The 16,239-nt window shown below is 41.3% G+C and overlaps 1 protein-coding gene across 1 annotated transcript in view; it reads left to right on the top strand.

Annotated features, from left to right (window-relative positions):
* The first annotated feature begins 8,291 nt into the window (after positions 1–8,291).
* trabd2a (TraB domain containing 2A) overlaps positions 8,292–16,239 on the top strand; it is a 42,606-nt gene continuing 34,658 nt past the window's right edge. The window contains exons 1-2 of the mRNA XM_026340363.1: positions 8,292–8,681; positions 9,749–10,309. Coding sequence (XP_026196148.1) covers positions 8,577–8,681; positions 9,749–10,309 — 666 coding nt within the window. The 5' untranslated portion in view covers positions 8,292–8,576. The remainder of the gene's footprint in view (positions 8,682–9,748; positions 10,310–16,239) is intronic.

The following is a 16,239-nucleotide window of genomic DNA, read 5'->3' on the forward strand; positions in this document are numbered from 1 at the left end:
TGAACCTCATGTTGAGGACGTTGATTGACTGACAGACTGCATCACTGACTACATTAATTTCTGTGTGGTCACCCATGTACCCATGAAAACTATCCACTGCTTTCCTAACAACAAGCCCTGGATCACCAAGGACATCAAAGCCATCCTGAATGAGAAAAAGAAGGCATTCAGGTCTGGAGACAGAGAGGCAGCGGAGAGGGTCTAGAGACTGCTGTCTGTCAGGACTGAGGGGAATGTGGACTGGGCCAATGAATTTAATCATTTTTATCAATAGATTCCAAGCTGAGCCCCAGAGCCCCCTGCACTTCAGCTTTACTACAGTTCCTGAGGAGTCCCCACCCACGTGGAGTCTACCTCAGAAGGTCAGGTGAGGAGACAGCTGAACAGCCCACAAAAGCTGCAGGTCCAGATGGAGTCAGCCTAAGGGTGCTGAAAGCCTGTGCTCCTCAGCTATGTGGTGTTGTCCAACACATCTTCAACCTCAGCCTGCATCTGGAGAGAGTTCCTCTTGGGTGGAAAAAGTCGTGCCTAGTTCCCATGAATAACGTCCCAGAGTCCTCGATGACTACAGACCAGTGGCTCTGACATCACATATTATGAAGGCTTTGGAGAGGCTGATCCTGGAGTCCCTCCGACCTCTGAGTTTTCTCCATTGATGTTATTCTGTATTTGTGTTGATGTCTTTTCTGGTTGCGGTTCCTTTTCTTTCTATCTGAGTTGAGAGCAACTGTAACAAGGCAAAACAATTTCCCTCTGGGATTAATAAAGTGTTTTGAATCTAAACTATCTCTCTTTAAAGCACGCACACACACACACACACACACACACACACACTGCAGAAAAAGTGGACTAGGGGGATGAACGTCTGAGTGATCTCCACGGTGTTTGAGCCAGAGTGAGTCACACTGGGCGCCGTGACCACTAAATCAAAGAGCTGTTTGAAAAGCTGCATTCCTTCACACCGCTTCATCCTCTGTCTCTCTCTTGCTGTGCAGTAATCCTAATTCTGGTTTTCGCTGCTGACCCGAGACTCCACCCCTTCTCCGTTCCTGCTCTGGTGTGATGGAGATCCAACCTAATGGAAAAAGAGTGCATAAGTAAGTTAAGTCATCCTTTGACTGCGGACAGGTGTCTGTTAGAGGCTGGGTGTAAATGCGAGACAGAGAAACACTGTGAGGCTTCACAGAGCAACTGCAGTTGATTTATGAAGCCATGACATCCCAAGTGAGTCATTATGTAGCTTCTATTTCTTTTCACACATACAGCTGCTCTCCTCTGCAGTCATTTATTTTGGGGCCATTAGTTTTCACTGACAGGCACAATAATTGGAATTGTATGGAAAAATCCAGCACTAAAACACTTCTTTTGATTTTGCTGGAAATAACTACTCAGTAGTTGTCTTTGCTGGTTCACTGTCTGCTCACACACTTTCTACTGTCGACTCACAGACGTGTGATGACTGACTGACAGGGGCAGGCCTAGAAATGTTTTAATGGGCCGACCAGACAAAGGCTCACACTCAAAGAAGGGTGGCACATTTGGAATAAAGCAAACAAAGTAGAAGATGTCAGACTCCCATAAAAAAAGATAAATCAAATAAATACGACTTCTGCAATGATCACATGACACTGACAAACATTTTTCCCATATAAAAGGAGGAGGTCAACCGTACACAGGCCTTTTGGGCCCAAAAATGTGGAAATGTGAGGTTTATTCAGGCAATTTTTAACTCCAGATTCCAGAAGGATCATTTTTGGGGGGAACAATGCAGCACTGAGCAACGTTCATAGGGATTAATGGGCACAATATTTTTGGTTTAAGGTCAAGGGTGGTCAATGAGATTTTGGGCGTGATGTGCACAAGGCCCTGGCCCCCTCTTTATCCCACACACCTGCTGAATGAAATGCTAGAAGCAGAATTTATTCAAGACTGAAGATTCAAAAAACATTATTGATCCCAGAAGGAAATTGCAAAATAGTCAGTGTTGGATGAAGCTGGATGAGAGAATATCAGTCTATTCCAAAAGCAAGAAAACCTCATTTAAAATCCCATTGACATTTGTTATTATGCTAATGCTGTGTCATGTCATTTCAATTATTATTTCGAGCAGCCGAGTGGGAGAAAGCCTTCGGATTTGCTTGTTGTTTCCATTATTATCTTTTATCTATTTTATCTGCCAGCAATGTACAAGCATTGCGGCCTGGTATGAGTTCCTCTGGTTTGGTGGTCTACGCTGGCGAGACACAAGATTAACACAGAGGCACGAAGTCTCTCTCTCGCTCTCTTCATAAGTTAATGATGACAGCACAGCTAAAGCTTTCTTTTTCAAAGTAGACTTTATATCAAACTAGCATGTTTCCTTTGGCACATTTCTTTGGTTCAATCCTTTAAACAAGTTAAGCATTAAAAGTCATTCAACTCATATTTCATTGTGACATCGGTAACTCCTGTAAAAGCTGAAAAAGCAGCCAAGAAAACTATTCTGACTGGAGAAATATGAATATCGGCTTTTATTATCCAAAGAGAAATTTTGGAAAAATTCAAATGCGGCTCTGGATCTGGTCATTTCACTCTGATTACCATCTTCACCTTTGTAGACTAATCTTTGTGTTAGGACAGCAGACTTTAAAGACCATCCAAAAAAAAAAAAAAAAGGCACTGACATTAGTGTTTGGATATGTTCTTGTTCTTATGAAACTTTCAATCAAATAAAACACAAGTTGGAAACACACATGCAACAGTAAAGATCAGAGTCAAGATCAACATCCTGAAGGGTCAGCTTTTACTTTGAAGGCTTCTGGCATTGACAGGTAACTGAGACACCAACTGATGCATGTCATCATGAAAACTAATGATCTGAACACACAGGCGCGCTGCAGTCGAAGAGAGCGGAGGAAAGTCTCACTCGAGCAGGCTTGAAAGTTGAGGGTGGAGCTGGAATGATAATGGCAGGAAAGAACATTCATATTTTCATATTTTCACTGGCTGCCGGCATTGAAGAAATCACCATCCGCTTTTGACCTCAGCTGGAGACAAGTCAGCAGATAAATGACTAGAGTTCACATTTGAAGCAGATTTTTGGATTTCGGCGTTTAGTAGACAGCTGAACAAAACAAAACAGTATTTAATGCACAGCTTTAAAAAAAGGGCACTGTTCAAGTAATGATATGAGCCATTCTGAAATGGATTGACTGTGTTAAAATGACAATTTTAGTAACTTTATCCTTTTTACAACACAGTTTCATAAAGGTCCTGAACTCAAGGCAATGCTGCCCTCTTGTTGAAAAAGTACTTGGATACAAATGAATGAAATGTGAATAAAGAGAGAAGAGCAACAATATGATACTGATGGGGGGGGGGCGCTTGAGGTAATTGAGAACATGAGCCGGGATCACAGCTCTGGATGTAGTGTATGTGTTATGTGTGTCTGCCCACAGAGCCGCCAGTGCACCCTGGATTCCCGTAAGCACTTTATACCATGAACACCATTTTTGCTTTGATGCTGTGACTAACCGCTCAGTCACACAACCGCTTCCATCACAACCGACCGTGCAGTCACGCTTTTTCTGGCCTCGGTGTCGTTTGCCATTAATGTCATGTTTGCTTTTGAAACGTGAAACTGAACGTGTTTACAAGAAGCAGATAATTGAATGTGTTGCGAGTATCAAAAGCAACAATCATGTGGTCTGTGTCCCTGCTAAAACTAGAAGGTCAGGGCGTAAAACCCACTGAAGCTGAGTTTTCCGGACAGTTTGCTCATTGGGAAGTCACAGATTAGAATAGATTGGATTACTGGAAGTGGCACATAAACATATTTTGGACAAATTATCATTTCACACAGAATTCATGTGGTTTAAGCATCTTTCTGAAAAAATGCATCAACATAGAAGTAAAACAAACAACTGTGTTTTCTCCCAGCCTGACAAGCTCAGAAAGCCTCTAGTAAATGACTAATGAATGATCTGCATGTCTATAATATGAGATTGCACAGGGTGACATTGATCTGAACAACACATTCCACACGATGTCTGGGTCACTATTTGTGACAGTTTACCAAAACCTCCCTCACCAGGAAGCTACCTGATAAAGAACTGTCCTTATGTCTGCAGACGTGTGCACAAGGAATACACCAGAGGATTCAAAGTTCAGCAGGTAAACATGTCACTTAATCTTATGAGATTATCTGGTGAGGATATGTGAGTGAGCTAATATTCAGTGCAACGTGCAAATAGAATAAAATCAACCTGGTTGTACATCACCTGATAGTCTAGCCAGGAACCTGTATCATGTCTTTACACTTACGCGGATGTACGTACTGCTGGAACCAGAGATGGAGGTCTATCTCTATCTCTGTTGAACCAATTCCTCTGATGATCTAAAGTACAGCAAGTACAATAACAAGCAAAATACAAATAACAGGGATAATGACAAGTATGATAAATGAGACGTGTAATGTAACCTTTGATGGTTAAGTTCACTATTGCAGCTTTACGGCCTGACCTCCTCAGACAGCGTCAACATGCAGGCACTCGCACTGTTGCGCACACATACAGTGAAACAGTAGTACACACATTTATGCAGAGCTCCAGATACGTATGCCAAATCTTTTCAATCAGAGTTTAATGTGCTGTGAAGAAACTAGACCATGGTCAGTATGACTGACCATCTGTAAATGGACTGAGTCACTCAAACAGTTACTGGAAAGCTTTCATAATTCATACAGTGTGTCTTCTCTTCTCTTCTCTTCTCTTCTCTTCTCTTCTCTTCTCTTCTCTTCTCTTCTCTTCTCTTCTCTTCTCTTCTCTTCTCTTCTCTGCGTAGACATGCAGACATACACATATTGCACACTGCAGACAGTCTGGGTGCATGTGCAGGCCAACTTTGCATTGTGCTTCGTCAATAAATAATTATGATTATGTGTCAAGGCTACATTACTATTCTAAATCAGCCAGATGCGCTGTTAAACCGGTAAATATTTACAATTCCAAAGTGATGGAGAGTTTTATGGGTCGTCTGACAGGATCAGATACTCCACCTCCAAATCTTTCTAAAATGAAACACATGTGACCATTTCCATATTGTGAAATCCTTTTGAAGCGCTCGCTACAGAGGCTGAATCAGTTTGCTGAGGATCCCTTAGAAGATCCCATTTCCGTTTGATCTTCACAAACACAGTCACTTTAAAGTGGAAATGTACAGATGGTGGTATCAGTATTGACAGGGGGTCACTGAAGTCCATTACAAGCTTCAAACAGACCGCTTTTCATGAATGAACAGTGCTGCATTTAAAATGTTGGAAGCAAATAGGAAATGGGTTATGAATCACTTTTATTTTGAAGGCCCCCGTTAATACAATCAGTTAAAACAACTACGTAAAAAGACAATTAAGGAAATGAACAATAAAAGCATGAACTTTTTATTGTGCTGCTTTTGTTATATATCATGACTGAACTGCTGGTTCAACCTAAAAACAAAATTATTAATCAAAATAATTTTTGCCAGCACTTCTTGTTTAAAGAAAAAGATGTATATGTTACATAAGACATTTTGCTCTCATGTGTGACAGGGTGATGTGCTGCTTAGTGGATTCCTGCCTACCTGAGAGGTCATGACCTCCAGACTTCATCCTGATCCCTGTCTAGTTATTGAATTAATAGAAAAAAATATGCGCTTTTCAGTTTGTAGCACTGAAGATCAATTAATGATGAATGAGCAGTTAACAGGTCTTACCCCGAACATATGTGATACGGTGATGTATGTTGGGTAAGTATCTGGACAGGACAGCCTCTGTGGGCTATAGTGGAAATAAAAAACAGGTGTGTGCGTCAGTATCCATGTATGTAGGGAGTGTTACACAGATGCTTCACCACAAATTACGTCCCCCAACCTTTACAGACATTAAACAGGAAAGAGTGGCATATGTTGAGAGAGAGAGAGAGAGAGAGAGAGAGAGAGAGATAGAGAGAGAGAGAGAGATCTGTGAACAGCACCATCCACACTGATGGAAATGTAAAAACGATTGACACTGAGTTTATTCCCCAAAAGACATGATTATACATCCGCACTCTATCACAGATTTTTGATTTTCACACTAGTTCTGCAACATTTCTCCTAAACCACCCATTAATATCAGTTGACTGTGAATGCTAATACATTCAAAGAGAGGGCCATTTGTGGAATCCCATTTTCATTTTTCTCAGGTGGCAACCTATTGTTGTTTTAAAGTTTGTGCATTTAAAAAAGGTGACAAGAAACTTTTAACTTGTAGTCAAATCTACATTCTTTTCTATATATGTCTCCTGCTTTTTTTTCATAATTACACCATCACATCTCATGTTAGTCTTTAAATCTGAATGACACCAATACTTAAGAAGCATTTCTGATGCCAGTGTGGAAGAATCATCCACTCATGCAGGTAAAGAGAAAAATCACTCACGTTTCCCTAAGGCTGGTATCATGAACTGTGTGTGTGTCCCCTCGCTGCTTCTCTTCTTCGTCTTTTCTCGTCATCATTTTGTGCTCCATCCTCATTTTCATCTTTCTGCCTCTTCTGTTTTACATAATGCCAAACTAGCTCTGAATGAACCTGGTGCAGAGTAGATGCATAAAGTTGGACAAAATCACACAGGGAGCAAAATTAATTTCCTCCACTAGGAGGAGCTCTAACAGGCCGTGGACAAGTTGGGGCCCACACAGTCATGGGGCCATGCTGAACCCATATGGACAGAAGCACTGTAGAAGTTGTCTAAGTATAGTCTACATAGTCTAGACGCGTATTTTAGTACAGTTTAATGTGCATACGCACAGAGGCTTCCTGCATTCATTCCGCCTTTTCTGCTTTATCTCAGTTTTTACCTAGATAAATTATGTCTTCCTTTGACAGCAGAAACACTGACATCTCTGCAGCAGCGCTGAGGTGAGCTGTCTGTTCATGTCATGTTAACTTTTAATACGTTTCCTCTGGCTGCGCTATCTTCTTCTTGGGCAGCTGGAACCCACAAAGCAGTGCGGGTGCCATCGTGCTTTTTTTTCCCAGGCTGGTGTATTTGGATGCAAACAGAAAACCAACAGGAGTGAAGTCCAGGACGTTGAGCTCCACGGCAACAAATCGTTTTCTGTTTATTCAGACAGTTGACAAAAACGTGTTTGCTGCCTACGTGTGAACCAGGAGTCTGGGTAGACCGGGCACAGAACCAAAACGCACAGATCAGCTCCCTGCACGCTACAGGCCTATAGATTGGAAAGATGACTCCACAGAGGTGACGCATACACTCCTAAAAAAAAAAGAACTGCAGAGCAGCATTATTGCACAATGACAAACGTGTTGGTTGTTGTAAATGTGTGGGTAATTTCACTATCAGGCTAAGGGGCAGGCTGCTTAACATATGGCCGCTGAGCTTGTCCCAGCAGATGATGTCTGCTGAGCCTCTTTAAAAGGTGGTGTTCTAGGATTTCCATGTCTGTGCTGAGCAGTAGCGCAGAGTAAGCGCTGTTATTGCGGGTTTTCTCATGGTAATGTTTCCAATTTGTAAGGCATTAACTACCAGGGTATGACAATCTATCCACGGGATCTCCACTGGTACCCTTGATTGCTTGTAGGCATCCTACAGGGTGACAGCAAGAGACCTCATCAGTCCGGCTGATACTGTGGATTTAAGAGTAAGACTATGAAAACTCAAATTATCAATAACATATTGGCCGAGAAACCCAGGTTATCATCTTAACTCTTGAACACCTACAGGCTCACACACCTTCAGTTTGTTGACATGGGCGATATGGAGAAAGACTTTACGCGTCGCGCACAGGCTGAGTTTTAATCAGGTTAAGGCTGTGCGTGCATATGTAAGTGAGAAAGAGAGAGAGAGAGAGTGTGTGTGTGTGTGTGTGTGTGTGTGTGGGGGGGGGGGGGGGGGGGACAAAGAGAGAGGAGGGTAGGAGGGGTGTGGAGGCAGTCTAGGGGGTAGGTAGAGTGGAGTTGTCTGACAGAGATGCTCACACACGCAAACGTCAGAGAGAAACACAGAGAGAGAGCTGCTGAAAAAGAGTCCTGAAGAAGAAGTTTGGAGAGTGTTTTCTGTGAGGTCCAACACATCTTCACCAACCCAACAGTTACAGGAACTTAACCCAGAGCCGCGGTGTGCTCTCCTTTTGGCTTCAGGTGCCTCGACGAGGCGCGGACCTGTTGGCTCCTTTCTGGCTTCTGCGCCTCAAACTTTTTGGATAAACTCCGTGCGCGCTCCGCAAAAACATCGCAAGAGGGCAATGCAAGGAGGGAGGGGGTGGGGGGTGGGGAAGGAGGTGTGGGGAGGTGATGATGTGACCCTGTTTAAACTCCAGTGACCACCTCTCTCTCTCTCAGACACACGTGAAAACAGCAGCGCCGCGTCCATGTCCAGACTCAAGCCAGCATGACTCTGTCCGGCGGTTTGTCGGATACTTGTCATCTCATTTTACGTGACCGCATGGAGCCGGGGCTGTGGAAGTAGGACTTGATCCATGCTTCGGAGGAGTTACAGTTGCCGTAACACGTTGTGAAGCAGTCGCAGGCTACCGTGCACACTTTGGAGAGAGCTACGATGCGGGGCACTTGGAGCGCATTCATTCAGTCCTGTCTGCTGCTGCTGGTCCGAGCAGACCAGTGGAGTTTGAAGGAGTCAGCCAACTGCGAGTTACACAGGAAAGTAAGTGAATATCAAACGAGCTTTTTTTATGCATTATTGAGAGTAAAGTGCCATTTCTTTGTCTCTTTGACATTAACCCTGCTCACCTTTTCTATATCAGGCACATTTGTGGAGCAACTCCTACTTGTCTAAACTCTGAACCTGGTTAACACTGTTACAAATGTAGTATATAGGTAAAAATCCGCCTCATGTGTTATGGTTTGTGCCTGTTTTCATTATTTTTTGATGGAATCCCTTAGTGCTGTGGGTCAAATGTGGAAAAATCCTCCTCATCACAAGTGAAGCCCAAATTGTGATGTTCAAAATGCTCCATTATATATTTACATATATTACAAAGTTATATTATAAAATGGGAAATACACTGGTACAAGGGAATTAATGACATTTTTGCATAAAAAGTGATAAACAAAGTACAGACCATCCATTTTCTATTGACTAATTAACAGAACTAATTGTTCAACACTGGCTGTGTGTATTGGCATTGTGTAACATGCTTGTCTTTAATTGCTGTACACACAGATGTGTGTATTTGGAGGAGAAAACATCATACTCAGTGATATGCAGTTAACCTTTTTGCATTTTACCACAAATGACATATCTTAACTTTGCCTTTATTTATTATCTTTCATTCTTTCTTTGATTAGTTTTTTTTTTTTTTAATGGACACAGACCGTTTGAGGTCAGATTCAGCGTACACACTCTGGGCAGCAGCTCTCAGTCTGACAATCATTGACATGTGTATTGTTGGTTTGGCACTTGGGTCTTAAGTGGCCTGTTAATAAGTCATTATCAGTCTGTTAACAGTCTGTCTAATAAACAGCCTCTCACAGACAAAGCCACGGTGTTGGTGTTTGGTGTCAGACAGGTCCAGTGTAACTTTACAAGACAGTGATAAAAGATTTACTCCATTTACAAGAAATTCACCACCATTCCTTTTCTGTTTTGTTTTCTTCTCTTTTCTGTTTTTCAGTGTTTTGTCTTTGTAAATTAATGTCACTGAATTTAAAACTGTTCAATTAAATAGTAGATTGATCGAAATAATTGTTATATTCTCATTCTGTCCTCAGCAAACTGACCTAAACTCCTTCCTGTGGACAATCAAACGGGACCCACCCTCATATTTCTATGGTACAATCCATGTTCCCTACACGCGTGTTTGGGACTTTATCCCTGAAAACTCAAAGCAGGCTTTCCAGGAGAGCAACATTGTCTACTTTGAGCTGGACCTGACAGACCCATACACCATTTCGGCCCTGACCAGTTGCCAGCTCCTTCCTCAGGGTGAGAACCTGCAGGACGTCCTACCCAGAGACATCTATCGGAGACTTAAAAGACACCTTGAGTATGTGAAACTCATGATGCCTTCGTGGATGACCCCAGATCAGAGAGGGAAGGGACTTTATGCGGATTACCTCTTCAATGCCATCGCTGGGAACTGGGAAAGAAAGAGGCCGGTTTGGGTGATGCTGATGGTGAACTCGTTAACTGAGGCAGATATTAAGACGCGAGGGGTGCCAGTTCTGGATTTGTACCTGGCGCAGGAGGCGGAGAGGATGAGGAAGAAGACGGGGGCCGTCGAGAAGGTGGAGGAACAGTGCCACCCACTGAATGGGCTCAACTTTTCTCAGGTGAGTTGTGAAGCGGCACTGATAAGTGCACAGACCTCAGACACACAGTGGGGCTTCAAAGTTAGATCCTTCAGAATTTTCTCTTTTTTTGCACAACTGTGACTTAAACATGGACTGAATATTAAGTCTTAAACTAAATAACAGTAGCCAAGCTAAACAGATGAGTCAATGAAAAAAAAACCCCAATCTTACATATTTGTGTGGAGCAGAAGTATGAGAACCTCTAAGATCATCGGTTCATGCAAAAGGAAAACATTCTGATGTTTTAGTCACTAGGATGACATTAGTAGGCTTGGACTTATTTGAAGAAGAGAAATCTGTGTCTTCATTCTTATCTTGACAACACAGATTTTTAAAAGTTTGTCATGGCCTGAACAAAAGAGATTTCTGAAGAATTTGTTCATGTTTTCAGGTCGTATTTATGCAAAGTTAAAGAAAATGACAAAAAAAGTTTCAAATCTATCAGGCCCCGCTGTACCACTGTATCTCTTTCTACAATGTGCCATCTCTGCAGTGTTTCTAATTGTAACTGACTGACTGTTTCTGTGTGACTGACCCATCAGCGTTGTCATAACAAAAAGCAAAAATGCAATGTCTGGAAGTGAAGACTCTGTCAGTATTTCCAGCACTGCATACAAATCGGATGACTAGACCTGCTTTGAATGTCTTGTGGAAGACCCTTTTCAAAATAAGCTGAATCACAGGTTTTCTTCAATAAGGGTTTGATTTTTAGGACGCCAAAGGATACTGCATGGAAGTGGCACCTGAAAATACCCAATCGGCACATCCTGTTTATAGAACCATGCCTATGTCTTCGGTCTGTATGTTACATCCATTGTGTGCTGCAGGTGTCACATGTTACATTGCTTAATGTTGCACAGCTGGTGGGTGTAGACAGCCCTCTACACTTTATAGGTTTGTTCCAATAAACTCAGTGTCAGATCTGCTCCTTTGTTATTAAAGAAAAATGGATCCAAATGACTCAAGCCTCAAATCAGCAGCAAAAAAAGGTGCCTTGTTCTTCACACCGGCACACTTAGGTCTCCTTGTCTGCCTGTCTGTCTGCCTGTGCCCCTTCGCTGACCCTTTCAGCTTTACAAACATGTCTCAAAGGCAGCAGTCACTATGAAATCATGTTGCGAATTATTGAGGAATTTTTGCTAATACTGGTTGGAAGCTAAGGGGATTACGCTTGACCGTTTACCCTAACACCCAGAAGCTTTAAGTGTTGTTATTTTAAAGCCCCTCAGAATGTAAGTCACCACCCAAAACCACCCAGCAGCAGTTTTATTAGTGTTCTGTCGAGTCCTAGAGGAAGTGGGGGATGTCAGCAATGATGGAGCATAAAATATAATCATTCAAATTTAATGTTACAAGATTTTTGTTGTTTGTTTGCGTAGGCTGTTAAATGAAAATCTGTTTCCCATGCCAGTGTTTATTACCTAATAAGCACATAGTATTAATACAAGTTAACAATCGCTAGCAGTGCACATTTCTTTTCTGGGATTATAACATAAACACTGAAGTATTTTCTTTTCTCAGATCCTCTTACGATGGTCACATTTTTGGCAGATCAGATGAAGCTGTTCCTTGTGTTATTTTAAATAAGCCTGCAATCTCGCTGAGACTGTCATCACCAGAAAAACAATAGCATCAGCCGTTGGTTATTTTTGCACAACCAACACTTTGTGGTATAGTGTACAACGTGTTGGACCCTGGAAATTAGTTTATTAACCTCAAAGAGGTAGGCAGATCATCATGAATCATTTTCATAACAGTCTTATTGGTCTGTTTGGAAAGCTTATTTTGTCGTTTAAACACAGTGGGTGGCTGAAATTGGGTTTGTCAACGGAGCTATAAAGAAAGCAAGCCTCCCTTCATCACAGCCTTCATTGAATTAGGGCCACAAAGCCTCCAAAAGACTCAACAATGAATTCTTATGTCCCAGACGCAACCCCTACTCTGACACCGCACCAACACAGCACACTGCTTGGCACTCCATAATTTCCACACTCAGTTTCAATCTAATCAACAGCAGCTTGAAGGACGCCTGAACCCTGCTGGCTGGAAGCAGCCGGCTTAATATTTCAGTAAACATTTCTTTTTCACTCACAGTTTTGCCATATAGTTAAAAAGGGCAATTCCATTTAAAGCCTTTAAGCTCAACTCAACCGTAAGATTTCCAGATGGAGTGTGATGAGTGAGATACACTCTTGGTGAAACAATAGTGCTGCCTCAGCTGCCATTCTTGACTGAAGGTGCTGTTTAATCAGGCTACAACCAGAGACGTGTATTTACAGTCTTCAATAGTGTCTGTAATGTTTTCACTGGCCATTTACATCTGGCATGAAGGAGGCAAATGGAAATGAAACATCTCATGTACTGAGGTGATGAGGAGTTCTTTCCTTTTGGAGGGAAACAATGATAAGTTGTTATTATGCAATTGATCTTTTTAATGATAAATTGAGACTACCCCTCTGAACAGCTGACAGGATGAATATGTATCTTATTTACACACTGGAAAATAAGTGGCTTTTCTAGTATGGGTACGTTTTGGGTAATAATAGGCTTCAGAATAAGGCTGCGTTTCATATCTACTGCTGTTTAGGTGGATGCTTTATTTCGCAAGCAAACTGTAAACACAGCTGAGATCTCATCCATGTGCAGTTGATTCTTGCTGATGTGGAAAAAAGTTATCGCCATTCTGAGCCTTTGGTTCAACTTTTTTTTTAGTGGAGGCAATATATTGTTGTTTTTAGTGTCTGCATGGGAATTGTTGAAAGTACTATTAATATGGAAAATAACAAGCTGTATCCGTGAAAGTTAGGGGAAGATTGTGGTCTGGCTTAATAGCAAACAAAGTTTATCAATTCTATTGAATATACCCACTTAACTGGACGTGGCCCTAGAGAGGAGTTCAAAGAACTCCACACACACCTGTGTGTAGTGTTTCTGAACATTACAGAAATTGTCAGACACAACTGAACTCACTCCCGCTGTCAGAAAGGTGGGATTTCAGATGCTCTTCAAACGTCAAGGACTTGACGTTTAAAACTTTAATCCCCTCGAATGCATCTTTTTGGGTCTGAGAGAGTCACTTGACAAGTCTCTACTAAAGGCAAAATGCACTAAAATGCAGTGCATTTAAAAAATAGGGTGTTTTTTTTATTACATGTGTCCATTTTTGAGTCTGCCTTCCACTATAAACTACTCCCATTGAGCTCATTATTTTCAAACTACAATGAATTATACTTTCTTTACTCACATCTCTAATCTTGCTAAGCATGACTGCTCTTATTCTTGCACGGTGCCCGTCATCTTTTGAAGAGCGGGCTCAGCCTTGCCCATTACACTAAGTGAGCTTGGTGAGGACAACAATAGCCGCATGAAGGCCGGCTTTCTTTGTCATTGTTGTTGGAAACCCGCAGGACATTCCACACCTCAGTGGAGCAGATCTGCTAATGAAAGTGTTGTTTCTTTCCTCCCATCACTGGGAGTAATGGTGCATGGAGCAGTGATGAATACAGGTCTCAGTGTACGTGTATGAGAACAGGGCAAGAATGTTTGAAGCTCATTTGGTTCATTCATGACCAATAGAGACTGGAACGAGGAGAGTTGAGATGCAGGCCGAGATCAGTAGAAGAGCCATTAAGGTAGGAAGGCGTGACTTGGTCTCATGACATTGCGTCTCTTTGACAACCTTCTTACTTCAGTTCTGTGTTTTTTTTATTTTACTTGAATTGAAGGGACGTCTCTGGATTTGCTGAGTTTCAAACGGGAGGTCTGATAAATTCCAAATAAAAAAACCCAAAACAAAAATGGAAACAGTTATAGTCCAGCAACAGACATGCAACAGGCATTTAAAAAAATCTATCCACTTCATGGACGACGTTTTGCACAACCTGCCCTAGTATGCAGCTAGATTGTGAAAGAAGGATGTGCTGTTTCAACTGGACATAATAAACTGAATAATCAGAAAAGAATGAGATGGAGTAAAGCAGGGCAGGGGGGTCCATACAGACACTTCTGTAAGTCGCTTCGAGAGATAGTGTTAAAGGCTATGTGAGTTTGCCCCACTGCTTGTGTGAAAGAGTCAGCAACTTGTGAGGAGAAACAATGTTTATGACATGATTTGAACTCAAATACGGTTTTGTACATAGGGGTCTGAGTAGCTCTTCTCCTCCAGCTTCTCATCACCCACACATTGCTGCAGGAAACTGAATCAGTGACCATAGTCCTTTATCACCATGTTGTATTCGGTGCGTATCATCTGTCTTTCTAGTCTCAAGGTCAGAGGAGCTGTTGCTTAAAGAGGCATTATAACATTTTTTAGTTAACATTTATTAACATTATTTTGCATAATATAGCAAATTTAAGCTTTAACATTCAGTAAAGTGACCACGACTCACTCTGTACCACTGCTCATTGAACAGGACAGATACCGTCACATTATGTAAGCACCTTAAAACTACCAAGTGCATTGGTTATCTTGAAAAATGAACTTACACTTTGCGCACAGTTCAGTCACCATCCGCTTCCTCTATTCCAGCATGGACAGTGCTTTGACCAAACTGATTTACAGAACTTGACCACAGATGAAAATCTGTATCAGTCTCCAGTCCTCCGTATGACGTTAAATGGTCAAATGAGTGTGGTGATGGGAAGGGTGTGTATATGCATGGATACACACTTTAAATGGGAAATAGTGTATGCATTATGCATTATACATTTTCTGTCAGATGTTTGTGTGGCAAATATGCAGCTTATGCCAGCAACCACTTAGCACATAGACCCGAAACAGATAGAAGCCCAACAGCACATTTAAAGACCATTAATTATCTAATTTATTTAATCTGTGAAGTAATGTATGCAGAGTATACAATCAATTATATGTGGTTATATAGCTGCAGTCGAAATGGTAATCTTATTGATAAAATATGGAAACTTAGTGTGAGGTTATTTGTTATCAAGAAATAATCACACACAAAAGCTCTCATGTAAAACCACATATTAGCATTTTTACACTTTTTGGAGGGATTAATAAATCAAATCTGATTAAATCTCATTTGTCTTATTTGGAATTACTGTAACTATCCAGACCAGTGATTCAGTGATCATTAGAGCACAATGGCCTGCAGTGATGAAATGTATTGTAAATACACATAGTCACACATACATATAGGTAGACCCCGCCAAAATAAATGGCAAGAGTGGCAATAAATCTTAGCCTGTGCTCTGGGCTCATTAAGGTAACTTTAATGCTCTGCCAAATTATTAATCTTAAAAAATTAATTTGTTACCTAGACAAATAATGAATCATGCAGACTTAATGTTCACTTGAAATGAATGATGAAACACTCACATTCCAAGTAAACGTCATCATATGAGATATTAATGGCAAACATGTGGTGTAATTTTAATTAAAACATAAAAAACTAGGTGTTCTGCTGAAACATAAAATAAACTATTTTGATGTATGCTTGAAGTATTTTGTACGTTCTTGTTATGGTTCAGCATAAGATAAATACACCTGTTGAGCAGTCCATTTCTGCAAAACAGCTGCATAATCATTACCACACTGACTGTAGGTAGTGATTAATAATACAAGTGATTTTCATTATGAAGTTATTATTCATAAGTTTATTTTATTTATATCCACAAATCACTTGCAGCGGCCAAGTTTCTTGCACGTCTTCACAGCCTCCCTTGAGTCCTCAATTCATGTCGCATTGAGGTGCTTGATTTCTTCTCCACTGTTGACCAAACAGTCCCATATTAGATGTCTGGTATTTCCTCAGACAGTATCTGTCCATCTGTCTGGTTACGTGACACCGGAGACAAAGATTCAGGGCTCCTCTCACTTTCAAAACCCTCTTTTCCAAAGCTTTGAGCTATAGAAAATGAAGCAAGAAGTCTGTCAACAAGTCATC

The sequence above is a fragment of the Anabas testudineus genome, chromosome 22, assembly GCF_900324465.2.
Source record: "Anabas testudineus chromosome 22, fAnaTes1.2, whole genome shotgun sequence".
Lineage (NCBI taxonomy): Eukaryota > Metazoa > Chordata > Actinopteri > Anabantiformes > Anabantidae > Anabas > Anabas testudineus.